General features: G+C 37.0%; 1 protein-coding gene across 4 annotated transcripts in view; it reads right to left on the minus strand.

Moving 5' to 3' along the window:
- Positions 1-13946, minus strand: part of NME8 (NME/NM23 family member 8) — a 41910-nt gene that overhangs the window by 6499 nt on the left and 21465 nt on the right. For all 4 annotated transcript variants that reach the window (XM_086396824.1, XM_086396822.1, XM_086396820.1 and 1 more), the window contains 3 exons: positions 7990-8162; positions 910-1054; positions 109-216 (listed from right to left, as the gene is read on the minus strand). In XM_086396824.1, the coding sequence (XP_086252950.1) occupies positions 109-216; positions 910-1054; positions 7990-8162 (426 nt within the window). The remainder of the gene's footprint in view (positions 1-108; positions 217-909; positions 1055-7989; positions 8163-13946) is intronic.

Genomic DNA, 13946 nt, shown 5'->3' on the forward strand with positions numbered 1-13946 from the left:
TAAATAGCCCACTCCTTACCCAGCAAAAGGAGCATTCCTGAGTAGTTTCTGTACCCTATATTCAAAAGGAAATCAAAATGGCTCCCATGAAAAAAATCTGAATCATACCACTCTGGAAAATATTCTTTGGCTTCTTCAACATTGCTTGGTCCAATTAACTGTTTCCAGTGTCCTAAGCCATTTTCTCTTACTAAAACAAGGGCTAGTGATGGACCACTGTTAGAAAAGAAAAAAAAAAAGTTAATGAAACTATGGTTTGTAGCTAATTATAGACATAAATAATGCAAGTGAATTTGTTAGACGAAAATAGTAAAATAGCCCTTTTTACTAAGAGTATGAAATTAATTTCTGTTGGGTACTCTCAAGAGTATATTCATCAAAGAAAGGAAGCAGAGAAAGGAAGGGAAAAGAAGGGCCTTGGTTCTGATCGAGTGGTCTACGGACAATACAGGTATTGTCCCCATGCCCCTGCTGATTTATATTATACACGCTTGCTGGCTTTCTGGTCTGGCTGCTGTTTCATTTATTCTGCTAGAAACCTGACAGGTTTCTAGCATCCCATTCATCTCCTCGGACTAGTGATCTTTAGGACTACCAAAACCCTTGAGAGTCAGTCATAGCTGTCTACTTGGACTTGATGATGCTGCACAAACTGGCTATTCAACTCAACTAGACTCCAGAGGCTTCACTGGGAACTTGCATTGCTCTGATAACATTCCGGGGGGACCACAGAAGACACACAGTTGAGCAGGCAATCAAAATGGAAGTAATATTGGCAAAGAACTAGACTCAGCACATCTTTACAGAATTGAGAGGTTTGGCAACTTGAACAGAAAGCAGGGTTAAAAAAAGGCTAAATGATTCAAACATAAATCAACCTGCACTTTCTCAACCTGAATTCTATTTTACCTGGTCATGTTTTCTATAACATTTCCAAAATAATCTTTATTTTCATATTCTTTGCACAGTGTTTTTGCTTCTTCTTCTGATAACACTATCTGTCTTTGCAGCAGTATTTTGAAGCCTTCATCTTGAATTTTATTCAAAACATCCTCTAAATAAAAAGTCACATAAGTTTTAAAGTGCTAGGTTATTGATTATACACACAGTACAGACTATATCATCATAAGGACATAGAATGTATTTCATTCTCATATGAAATTTAAGTTTACAAAAATAGATTATTCGATTTTTAATTTAAGGTGAACAGTATTCTTAACATGTCAAATTTATGATGCCATTTCCAGTTCTTCAGTGAAACAAAATCTATAGATCTGAGAATGGGGGATTTATTTTTTAAAATGTGTACAGTCAGATAAGTTTTATTTCATACATAAAGGTGATATACTGACATTCTCAGATATGCTAGGGTTCTAGAGTTGGGTTTCCCTGATAGCTCAGTTGGTAAAAAATCTGCCTGCAGAGCAGGAGACCCCAGTTTGATTCCTGAGTTGGGAAGATCCACTGGAGAAGGGATAGGCTACCCACTCCAGTATTCTTGGGCTTCCCTTGTGGCTCAGCTGGTAAAGAATCCACCTGCAATGCAGGAGACCTGGGTGTGATCCCTGGGTTGGGAAGATCCCCTGGAGAAGAGAAAGGCTCCTCACTCCAGTATTCTGGCCTGGAGAATTCCAAGGACTGTAAAGTCCACGGGGTCACAAAGAGTCAGACATGACTGAGCGATTTTCACTTTCAGAAAACAAAATAACTAGGTACATATCTTTTTTTAATGTGCTTAAATATAGGCTCTAGATTAACTGAAAGATGAAATATAGTTGAGTAAAAAGTGGGAAATTAATGGACCTAAGGACTGTGAAAAGCATGAAAACTAGTTTATATAAGAAAAATTCTAAATATATCCACTGTACACCTGTTTATAAACAAAATATAAATTTCAAAATATGCCATCAAAAGACATGTTATTGGATTACATTCAAAATCTTTTTGTACCATGTGGCAGATAGAAATATTTTAGAGTATAGATATTTTTGCCTAAAAGCTAAAGCAAGCATCATAATTGAAATCACTGGAGGCATTAAAAGCAGTCAGGGGTAGAACAAAGGCAAAATGTTATCATACTGGCCTTTAATTATTTAATAGTTATTCTGGAAGTACTAAGCCATACATAAAAATAACAAAATTGAACAAAATGGATAACAGTGTTTGCATATAAGCTGTTTGGAAAATTCAGGAGTATTTTTAAAAGGTTAATAGTATTAAATAACATAATTCAGTAAGGGAGTCAGTAAGTAAACATTTACAGAAGCCACTATCTTTCTTACATAGAAAATAAGTTTTGGGGGGAAGTGTCATTCACTATGGGCTTAAAAACTAGGAATAATGCTGAAAAGAAAGAGCTGGAACTAAAACAACAACAATGAACAGCTTACCTTTTATTGAGTGAATACTTTAGAGCAAAGAACATTACATATATTCCCATATTTACTTGAAAAATAAGATAACAAGAACTATAATGAAGAAAACTATTATATCTGAATAAAAGATGTAATAGATGAGTTGAAAAGAGGTACATTGTATTTCTTGAAAATTCATAAGAATATGGTGAAGATGTCTGTTTTCTTCAAGTTAAATAATCCACACAAACTTTGCTTTAGAATTTCTTGAGGTGACCCAGAATATTAAATATCAATAAAGGTCAACATTTATTTAAAGAGTGATGAATTACCATTTGCTACCAAATGGCAAACATAGTAAACACAAAATAATCAAAAACTGAGGCTAGAGTCAAGCAAGAGGGAGAGGGATAGTGATAACAGACTAACAAACTTCAAATTTTGTTTTCCCCCCTTTTCAATTAACACCTTTATGCCATCCTTAAATGTCAGTATGGTTTGCATATCACAATAGCAATATGTTATGACATTAACAGCTATTACCAAAATTCTTTGTAGGAGAAAACTGTATTTGTTTGGGAAAAATTATTTCAACAAATTATTGAGTAGAAGGTGAGATCTTTGCAACTTGGTTGGAGGTAGATTTGCTTTGCTCAGAAAAACTAAAAAAATTGTATTTGTTTCCCAGGAACAAGAGTCAGGATTTTAGGGGCAATCCAAACCAGGTGACCAGTGTGGAAGCAGAAACTGCTAAATACTGCTAAGCACTATGAACAGAATGCAGGCCATTTGAAAGTTAGATTTGGCAATTTGGAGGTCATTGGTGAACTTGACTAGGGTAGTTCTGAGGGAAGCTCAATTGGAGGGGCTTCAGGAGTGGGTGAGGGTCAAGAAGGCGACTCACTGAGCACAGACAACTCCTTGAGAAGTGTCCACTGCAGAGAGGTAGAGAAATGGGGTGTCAGCTGAGGGGGCGGAGGATCCAAGGCGGTATTTCTGGGTTTGTTTTTATTTCATTGAATTTTGTTTATTATTATGTTGGACCATGTTTTTGAGCTAACAGGGAAAACTCGGTAACAAGGGAGAAAGTGATTTTTTGCCAGAAAATAAGGGACATTTTCGAGTGTGGAACACTCAGGAAAGCAGGTAGAAATGGCATACATAGATCAAGAAAAGGGCTGGCCTTTGATGGATCATGTCCATACCAGGGTTGCCTCTTCTCCTCTCAGCCAATAACATTGCTTCTTATTTACAGAGAAACCAAGTAACGGAAGACAAACCCCTCAACTTCCTGCCACAAACCTATAAACTGGATCTGTGTCTATCCAGCCCTCTTTCTCTCTTGCTACATAGAATAAAAATCTCTTCTCAGCCCAATCCTATACATCTGCTACAGAAACTATTTCCTCCTGACTCTCAGTGACCTTGGCCTGTCCTCATCTTTTCTCTCTTTCTTGTGACTTCAACTGGTTGGTTCCTTCCCATGAGCATTAATCTACAGTCAGATTTTTCCAATCTCAAAATAACATTTACAAATCTGTCAAATATTACTTCTTTAATTCTGAATTGTTCTGACTTCTCTGTATATAATCTCTCACCCCAGTTTTGAGACTGACTTTTGTGGCAAGCGCTACACTGAAACTACTCAAGATTCTCCTTTTCCTGGCTAATTCAAACTTGACTTTTTAGTCTCTGCATAAACGGTGCTTCTTCCATAAGTATTATGCAACTGTCCCTGGTTAATTAAGCCATACTTATCTTTCCACTTAATTATGGGCTGCATATCCTATTTGATATCCAGTGAGGCATCTCTTATCATAGCGCTTTCCACACTCAGCTGTTATTATCAATTAGATGTATTTTGCTTCAGCAGTACATGTACAGGCTTCAACAGTACATGAACTGTGAACTTCTAGATGTTCAAGATGGATTTAGAAAAGGCAGAGGAACCAGAGATCAAGTTGCCAACATCTGCTGGATCATAGAAAAAGCAAGAGAATTCCAGAAAAACCTCTACTTCTGCTTTATTAATTATGCCAAAGCCTTTGACTGTGTATATCACAGCAAACTGTGGAAAATTCTTCAAGAGATGGGGATAACAGACCACCTTACCTGCCTCCTGAGAAACCTGTTTGCAGGTCAAGAAGCAACAATTAGAACCAGACATGGAACAATGGACTGGTTCCAAATTGGGAAAAGAGTGCATCAAGGCTGTATATTGTCACCTTGCTTATTTAACTTATATGCAGAGTACATCATGCAAAATGCCGGGCTGGATGAAACACAATCTGGAATCAAGATTCCCAGGAGAAACATCAATAACCTCAGATACGAAGATTATACCATGCTTATGGCAGAAAGTGAAGAGGAACTAAAGAGCCTCTTGATGAAAGTGAAAGAGGAGAGTGAAAAAGTTGGCTTAAAACTCAACATTCAGAAAACTAAGATCATGGCATCCGGTCCCATCACTTCATGGCAAATAGATGGGGACACAATGGAAACAGTGAGAGAGTTTATTTTCTTGGGCTTCAAAATCACTGCACATGGTGACTGCAGCCATGAAATTAAAAGATGCTTGCTCCTTGGAAGAAAAGCTATGACCAACCTAGACAGCATATTAAAAAGCAGAGATATTACTTTACTAAAAAAGTCCAAAAAAGCTATGGTTTTTCCAGTAGTCATGTATGGATGTGAGAGTTGGACTATAAAGAAAGCTGAGTGCTGAAAAATTGATGCTTTTGAACTGTAGTGTTGGATAAGACTTTTAAGGGTCCCTTGGACTGCAAGGAGATGAAACCAGTCAATCCTAAAGGAAATCAATCCTGAATATTCATTGGAAAGACTGATGCTGAAGCTGAAACTCCAATACTTTGACCACCTGATGCGAAGAACTGACTTGCTGGAAAAGACCCTGATGCTGGGAAAGATTTAAGGCAGAAGGAGAAGAGGACAACAGAGGATGAGATGGTTGGACGGCATCACTGACTCAATGGACATGAGTTTGAGCAAGCTCCGGGAGCTGGTGATGGACAGGGAAGCCTTGTGTGCTGCGGTCCTTGAGATCACAAAGCGTCAGACATGACTGAGTGACTGAACTGAACTGAGATGCATTTGGCAGCAGGTTGTTGTGCTGGTAGGATAAAGATTATATTGTGTAGAAAATTAAACCTAAAACCCTAGTGACTCAATACATCAGGGATATCCTTATCACCAATGTTACATGCTCATAATAAAGCTGCCTATAGCAGCTTTACTCCTAATAGCCAAAAACTGAACGCAACGAAGATGTCTTCTAATAAGTAACTAGACATATGCTGGTATATTCATACAATATAATGTTACTCAGCTATAAAGAAGTAAGCTATTTAAGCCACAAAAAGACACAAAGGAAACTTAAGTGTATATAGTTATATAAGAGAAATTTATCACTATATGATTTCAACTCTATGGCATTCTGGAACATGCAAAACTACAGAGACAATAAAAAGGTCAGATTACAACAGGGGTTGGGAGGGGGAGATGGATAAATAGGAGAAGAACAGGGATTTTTAGGGCAGTGGTTCTACCATGTATGATACTGTAAAAGGGACACATGACACTGAATTTATCACAACCCACAGAATGTGCAACACAAAGAGCAAACCTTAACATCAACTATGAAGTTTAGTTAATAACAGTGTGTTGATACTGGTTCACTAGTTATAAGAATGTATTACAATAAAATATTACTAGAAGAAACTATTATGGGGGTAGGCATATGGGAACACTGTACTATCTTTCTTAATTTTTCTGTAAATCAACAACTATTCTAAAATATAAAGTCTATTTATCTAAAAAACATATACATATTGTTCAAGGTTTAAAAAGCCAAATGAAACTTTCCAAAGATGAGAACTCTAGGCCCAGGGAGCTTCACTGGTAAATTCCAGTAAAGATTTTAAAAAGATGCAATATCAATTCTACACCATCTCTTCCATAAAACAGTGACTACCTTTCATCTCATTTTATGAAATCTGCATTTACCCATTACCCTAATACCAAAACCAGATAAAGACATTACAAGAAAGTCCCCAACAAAATATTGAAAATTCAAACCCAGCAATATGTTAAAAAGGATAGTAAAAGACAATAAACAACAACCAAGTATAGTTTATCTGGAGAATGCAAGGCTGGTTCAATATTTAAAAATCAAAATAATTGCCATATTGTTAAACTCAAGGAAAAAATATCAGTAGATACAGGAAAAATATTTTGGGAAACTATAACATCCATTCATGATTTAAAAAAAAATACCTCCCCAAACTAGGAGTAGGTGAGAATTTCCTTAATCTAAATAAAGGGCATACAAAGCTAACATGACACTTAATGGTAAAAGACTTAATGCTTTCACTGTAAGATCAGGAGCAAGGTAACTTGTGTACTCTCATCTCGCTTATTATTCAACATCATGCAGGAAGTTCCAGCCAGTCCAATAAGGCAAGCAAAAGAAATAAAAAGTGTACGTATTAAAAAGAAAGAGGCAAAACTGTCTCAATTTTTAGATATTATTGTCTACCTCAGTGGTTCTCAATCCTTCAAAGTGCATATAACAATGTTTGGAGATGTGTTTTGATTTTCACAACTAGGAGTTGAGGGGATGCTACTGACATGAAGTGAGCAAAGGCCAAAGATGTTGCTGAACAGTTTCCAATGCTCGTGACGCAGCACCGTCAACAATTACCTAGCCCAAAAGGTAAGTAGGTCTGATGTTCAGAAACCCTGTGCTGTGCTGTGCTAAGTCACTTCAGTCATGTCCTACTCTTTGTGACCTTATGAACTGTAGCCTGCCAGGCTCCTCTGTCCACGGGATTCTGCAGGCAAGAAGACTGGAGTGGGTTGCCTTGCCCTACTCCATGGGATCTTCCCGACGCTCCTCTCTTATGTGTCCTGCTTTGGCAGGCAGGTTCTTAACCACTCGTGCCACCTGAAAAGCCCTTAGAAACCCTAGTAACAGAAATTCTCAAGGAAATGATGTCAAAAAGCTCCTAGAACTAAGTAGTTTAGCAAGTCAGAGAATATGAGGTCAACATACAAGTATCAATTTATTTCCATACACTGGATATAAAAAAGAATTAACAGTGTTACTTTATAGTTTCTGTTCTTGCTCTGCCAATATTCTATTCACATAATACTCTATTATGTGAGGTTAAAAATAGCTAGCACGTTTTAAGTGTTAGGCACTTTATGTTTTCTCATTTTAACCTTCTCAATTTAAAAATGAAGAAAGATTTGGTAAAGTACATTTTTTCCAAATCACACTATTAATAAGAGATTTACCTAAGTGTTGAACTTAGGCATTTCAGACATGAATACTTCTAATCTTTATTATAATAACTATAATAATAATTATATACAATAATAATTCTTGTATGTTAAATCTACCCTAACAAATTCCTAGGTTAGAAAGCACTTTCTGAACTTTTTAACTATAAAATTGTTTTATTCTTTTTATTGAGAAATTAGTAAATTAGTGTCAATTAAATTTCTTACTTCAAGTGCTTTTTCTTGAATGTTAAATTTTAAACTAATATATTTTAATATAATTATTCAAATCATATGCACAATGTAGTTAAACAATTTATACTTTATTTCTTACCTGTTCTTTCATTAGCGAGGGCTGGTCGAAGTAATGCCAATATCTTTTCAAATTTTATGCCTCTAATTTTTTTAAAATCAGGGATTAAGACATCAATAAACTTAGTATTAGTTATATTCTCTTCAACATCACAAAACTGAGATATTTGTTGTATTTCCAGATATTGTTGTAAACTGTTAAAATCCAAAACATAATTATAAACTGAAGTTTAATAATCATGCCTGAAAATTAAAACTGATAATATATCCTCACAAATAAAACAAATGAATATGGAACTTCACATAAAGATAAGTTACATCTCTATTACCTCAAAGAATATGCATTTAATTCCATTTTTATTGACCCAACACAAAATCAATTACATGAAATCACATGTTTGATTTCATGAGTATATTAAAGACACCAAAATAATGTATGTTTAAAAAATTTTTTTTCTTTCCTCTATGTAAAGCAATCCAGATAGTTTCTAATTTTCCTTATAATCTTGTCTTTGAATCTAGGCTAATTTAGGAGCACATTTCATGTTTTCAAATAGGTAAGATGCTTTCTATTTGAAATTTATTAATTATTTATTTCCAACTTTATTGGATTATAATCAGGAAATGTATGTGGTAAGATTTTAATTTTTAAAAATGTGTTTAGGTTTACTTTGTAAACAAAGCAAATTTACTTGTGGGATTTAAGGTTATACATGTTCATATTTCATATATTTTAGATCATTTATTATACACAATTATGGAATATATATTTGCCATTCCTATATATCCTTGCTCTTTTGTCTGCTTTGTATTGAGATCTATGACCATAATGTTACTTTTATCCAGTTCTCCTTATTATCTAATACTTATATTTTTATTATGTCATCTGTGTGGTTTCAGGAATAAATTTTTTGACCACTATATCTTCTTCACAAATGTTTTCTTTTACATCATGTCCTTCTTTATCAAGTTTAACACTTTTAATATTCAATTCTAATTATTTTTTCTGGCTATTTTGTTGCCATCTCTTAATTTTTTTATTTTTCTTTGTCTCTTCTAAGCAGAATATAGATTTAGATTACTGCGATACTGAATGGTTTGCCTTGGAAATGAACAGAGATCGTCCTGTCGTTTTTGAGATTGCACCCGACTACTGCATTTCAGGTTCTTTTGTTGATTATGAGGGCTACTCCATCTCTTCTAAGGGATTCTTGCCCACAGTTGTAGATATAATGGTCATTTGAATTAAATTCGCCCATTCCAGTCCATTTTAGTTCACTGATCCGTAAACTGTCAATGTTTACTCTTGCCATCTCCCATTTGACCACTTCCAATTTACCTTGATTCATGGACCTAACATTCCAAGTTCCTATGCAGTCTTGTTCTTTACAGCATAGGACTTTACTTTTTATCACCAGACATATCCACAACTGGGCGTTGTTTCCACTTTGGCTCAGCCTCTTCACTCCTTCTGGAGCTATTTCTTCTCCCTTCTCCAGTAGAATATTGGGCACCTAACAACCTGCAGAGTTCATCTTTCAGTGTCATATCTTTCTGCCTTTTCATACTGTTCATGTGGTTCTCAGGCAAGAATGCTGAAATGGTTTGCCATTATGTTCTCCAGTGGACCACGTTTTGTCAGAACTCTCCGCCATGATCCATCCATCTTGGGTGGCTCTACATGGCATGGCTCATAGTTTCATCGAGTTAGACAAGGCTGTGACCCATGTGATCAGAAAACCAAATACACTCAGCAAAAACAAGACCAGGAGCTGACTGTGGCTCAGATCATGAACTCCTTATTGCAAAATTCAGACTTAAATTGAAGAAAGTAGGGAAAACCACTAAGCCATTCAGATATGACCTAAATCAAATCCCTTATGATTATACAGTAGAAGTGACAAATATATTCAGGGGATTAGATCTGATAGACAGAGTGCCTGAGGAACTAACAGCAGAGGTTCGTAAATATTGTATATGAGGCAGTGATCAAAACCATCCCCAAGAACAAGAAATGTAAAAAGGCAAAATGGTTGTCTGAGGTGGCCTTACAAATAGCTGAGAAAAAAAGAGAAGTGAAAGGGAAAGGAGAAAAGAAAGGATATACTCATCTGACTGCGGAATTCCAAAGAATAGCAAGGAGAGATAAGAAAGCCTCCTTCAGTGATCAATGCAAAGAAATAGAGGAAAACAATAGAATGGGAAAGACTAGAGATCTTGTGAAGAAAATTAGATACCAAGGGAACATTTTCATGCAAAGATGGGCACAATAAAGGACAGAAACGGTGTGGACCTAACAGAAGCAGAAGATATTAATAAGAGATGGCAAGAATACACACAAGAACTATAGAGAAAAGTTCTTAATGATGCGGATAACCATGATGGTGTGATCACTCACCTAGAGCCAAACATCCTGGAGTATAAAGTCAAGTTGGCCTTTGGAAGCAACACTTCAAACAAAGCTAGTGGAGGTGATGGAATTCCAGCTGAGCCATTTCAAATCCTAAAAGAGGATGCTGTGAAAGTGCTGCACTCAATATACCAGCAAATTTGGAAAACTCAGCAGTGGCCACAAGACTGGAAAAGGTCAGTTTTCATTCCAATCCCAAAGAAAGGCAATGCCAAAGAACACTCAAACTACCACACAATTGCACTCATCTCACATGCCAGCAAAGCAATGCTCAAAATTCTCAAAGTCTTCAACAGTACGTGAACTGAGAACTTCCAGATGTTCAACCGGATTTAGAAAAGGCAGAGGAACCAGAGATCAAATTGCCAGAATCTGTTGGATCATAGAAAAAGCAAGAGAATTCCAGAAGAACATCTACTTCTGCTTCATTGACTACATTAAAGCCTTTTGCTGTGTGGATCACCACAAACTGGAAAATTCTTAAAGAGATGGAAATACCAGACCACTGTACCTGCCTCCCGAGAAACCTGTACGCAGGTCAAGAAGCAACAATTAGAACTGGCCGTGGAACAACAGACTGGTTCAAAATTGGGAAAGGAGTGCATGAAGGCTATATATTGTCACCCTGCTTATTCAACTTATATACAGAGTACATCATGAGAAATGCACAAGCTGGAATCAAGATTCCCAGGAGAAACATCAATAACCTCAGATATGCAGATCACACCACCCTTATGGCAGAAAGCAAAGAGGAACTAAAGAGCCTCTTGATGAAAGTGAAAGAGGAGAGTGAAAAAGTTGGCTTAAAACTCAACATTTAAAAAACTAACATCATGACATCTGGTCCCATCACTTCATGGCAAATAGGTGGGGACACAATGGAAACAGTGAGAGAGTTTATTTTGGGGGGCTCCAAAATCACTGAAGATGGTAACTGCAGCCATGAAATTAAAAGATGCTTGCTCCTTGGAAGAAAAGCTGTGACCAAGCTAGACAGCATATTAAAAAGCAGAGACATTACTTTGCTGACAAAGGTCCATCTAGTAAAAGCTATAGTTTTTCCAGTAGTCATGTATGAATTTGAGAGTTGGACCATAAAGAAGGCTGAGTGCCAAAGAACTGATGCTTTTGAACTGTGGTGTTGGAGAAGACTCTTGAGAGTCCCTTGGACAGCAAGGAGATCAAATCAGTCAATCCTAAGGGAAATCAATCCTGAACATTCATTGGAAGGACTGATGCTGAAGGTGAAGCTCCAATACTTTGGCCACCTGATGCAAAGAGCTGACTCATTAGAAAAGACCCTGATGCTGGGAAAGATTGAAGGTAGAAGGAGAAAGGGACGACATAGGACAAGATGGTTGGGCGGCATCACCGACTCGATGGACATGAGTTTGAGCAAGCTCCTGGAGATGGTGAAGGACACACCCGAGTGACTGAACAACAGCAAAGAAGCAGAATATAAATGAGTACAGTTTTTAAATTTTTTTATTTTGAAAAAATGTATATTGACAGAAAAGTTTTAAGGCCAAGATACTGAACTTTAGATTCATCAACTGTCAACATTTTGTCACATTTGTTCTTTCTCTCTTATCCCTCCACCCCCATTCAAGAGTGTGGTGTGTGTGTGTGTTTGTGTGTATTTTGACTTAACCATTTAAGAATTGGCTGCAGATATTTTCACCATTCACCCTCCTAAATACCCGAGGGAAGTTAACACTGTTATAAGAGTATTATCTTATGAACAATCCATATTCAAATTTCAGCAGTTTTATAATCTGTCCTGTCTATAGTGCATACATGCATGCTAAATTGCTTTAGTAATGTCTGACTCTTTGCAACGCCATGGACTATAGCCAGAGAGGCTCCTCTGTCCCTGGCATTCTCCAGGCAAGAATGCTGGCTTGAGTTGCCTTGCCTTTCTCCAAGGGATCTCCCCAACCCAGGGATAGTACCTACATCTCCTGCATTGCAGGCAGATTCTTTGAGCTCAGATTTGCTGAGCCACTGGGGAAACCACCTATCTATAGTAATTTTTCCTAATTTTGGATCATATATTGCATGCAGTCGCCCTAAGCCCTGGTTTCCTTCAGCCTCTAACAAATGCCTCAGCCCTTCTTGTCTTTCATGATACTGATATTTTGAACACTCCAGGCCAGTCCTCATTTTGGAAGGTTTCAAACTATGGAATGGCCCCCTAGTTTCCTATTACATTCTGGGTATGATACTCTATAGGAATATCACATCAGTGGTGCTGTATCCTTCTTGAAACATCACAGTAGGAGGTACACAATGTCAGGTTTTCCCATCACTGGGAAATTATAATAACATAGTCAAAGTGGAACCCCCAGTTTGCACCACTGAAAAGCAACAATTTTCACTTTGTAAATAATATCCGTATTATTTATTTATCCTTATTATTTGAAAGGGCACTATTGGAAAATCCATATATTATTCATACAATGGATTTAGCGCTTCATTGATGATTCCTGTCTGCATTAATTATCATTAGGTAGTTTTTAATTTTTTATCTTAATCTGGTAATCTCTGTATTTGATGGGATAGTTAACCTTTTCATATTTAGTATAGCAGTCATATACCCAGCTATAAAAATTTATATATACTGTTTATTCTACATGAGAGTTTGTGTCCTTGATCCTTTAGGTTTTGAATCTACTTTAAAAATGGCAGGTGGAAGTTCACAGCACCTGTTAGGCCATGTCTATAGAATAAGATCTGTAAAAACTGAATCCCAGAAAAATATGTTCCCTAACCCACAACTTCATGCTGCCTGCTTAGGTTGATGATCAGTATAAACACAGGCCAATATTAAAAAGAAAATGCTGCAAACTTTGCAAAACAACATTGACACACCTCACTCCACCCCTATCCTGCCAAGTGCTTAAATTATCTTATTATATGTGTATTGAACAACTGCTTCTGAAAGTTGGATGCAATAGACCCTGACCTGTACAACAGCACCAACAGACACTGACTCCTCCTGTGCCAGCTATGTTAATAGTGTTTCACACAACACTTTAAAAAATGGCTCAAAAATTCAGGTATGCAACCTGGTATCTTGAGCCCAGCATTTCCCACCCAAGCCTGCTCCCCAACCGCTAAGTATCATTTTCTCTTTAAACTCTCACAGTAACTCATACTGTTTACAAAGTCCTTTGTCAGCACTTGATTTATCCTACCAGTCCCTCTATCTCACTTAAAACTGGGAATTAATGGTATTAGGGTCTCCCTGCTACCTAAAAATTATGATATGGCTAGGAACCAGGGGATGGACCAACTAAAAAAAAAAAACTGCTATAATTTATTAATAAGATAACAAGGAGAGTTCTGGAGATGCTCAACCAGAACACGCAGTGGAGATGGGCTGCCCGGCAGGAGGAGACGCACATTAGGAAGCCTCAGGACCCAGCTACTCGGAACCTGCTCCTGCTTACCCACCTTTCTTTCAGACATGACCCTGACAACTCATGGACTAAACGCTGGATTTTCTGAGTCTTCATAGGAATAAAAGGCACAGATGGCAAGTGCATAAACCCAACATTCTGTAAGTG

The sequence above is a fragment of the Bos grunniens genome, chromosome 4 (assembly GCF_055505025.1).
Source record: "Bos grunniens cultivar Pamir isolate PY7600 chromosome 4, Bosgru_T2T1.0, whole genome shotgun sequence".
Lineage (NCBI taxonomy): Eukaryota > Metazoa > Chordata > Mammalia > Artiodactyla > Bovidae > Bos > Bos grunniens.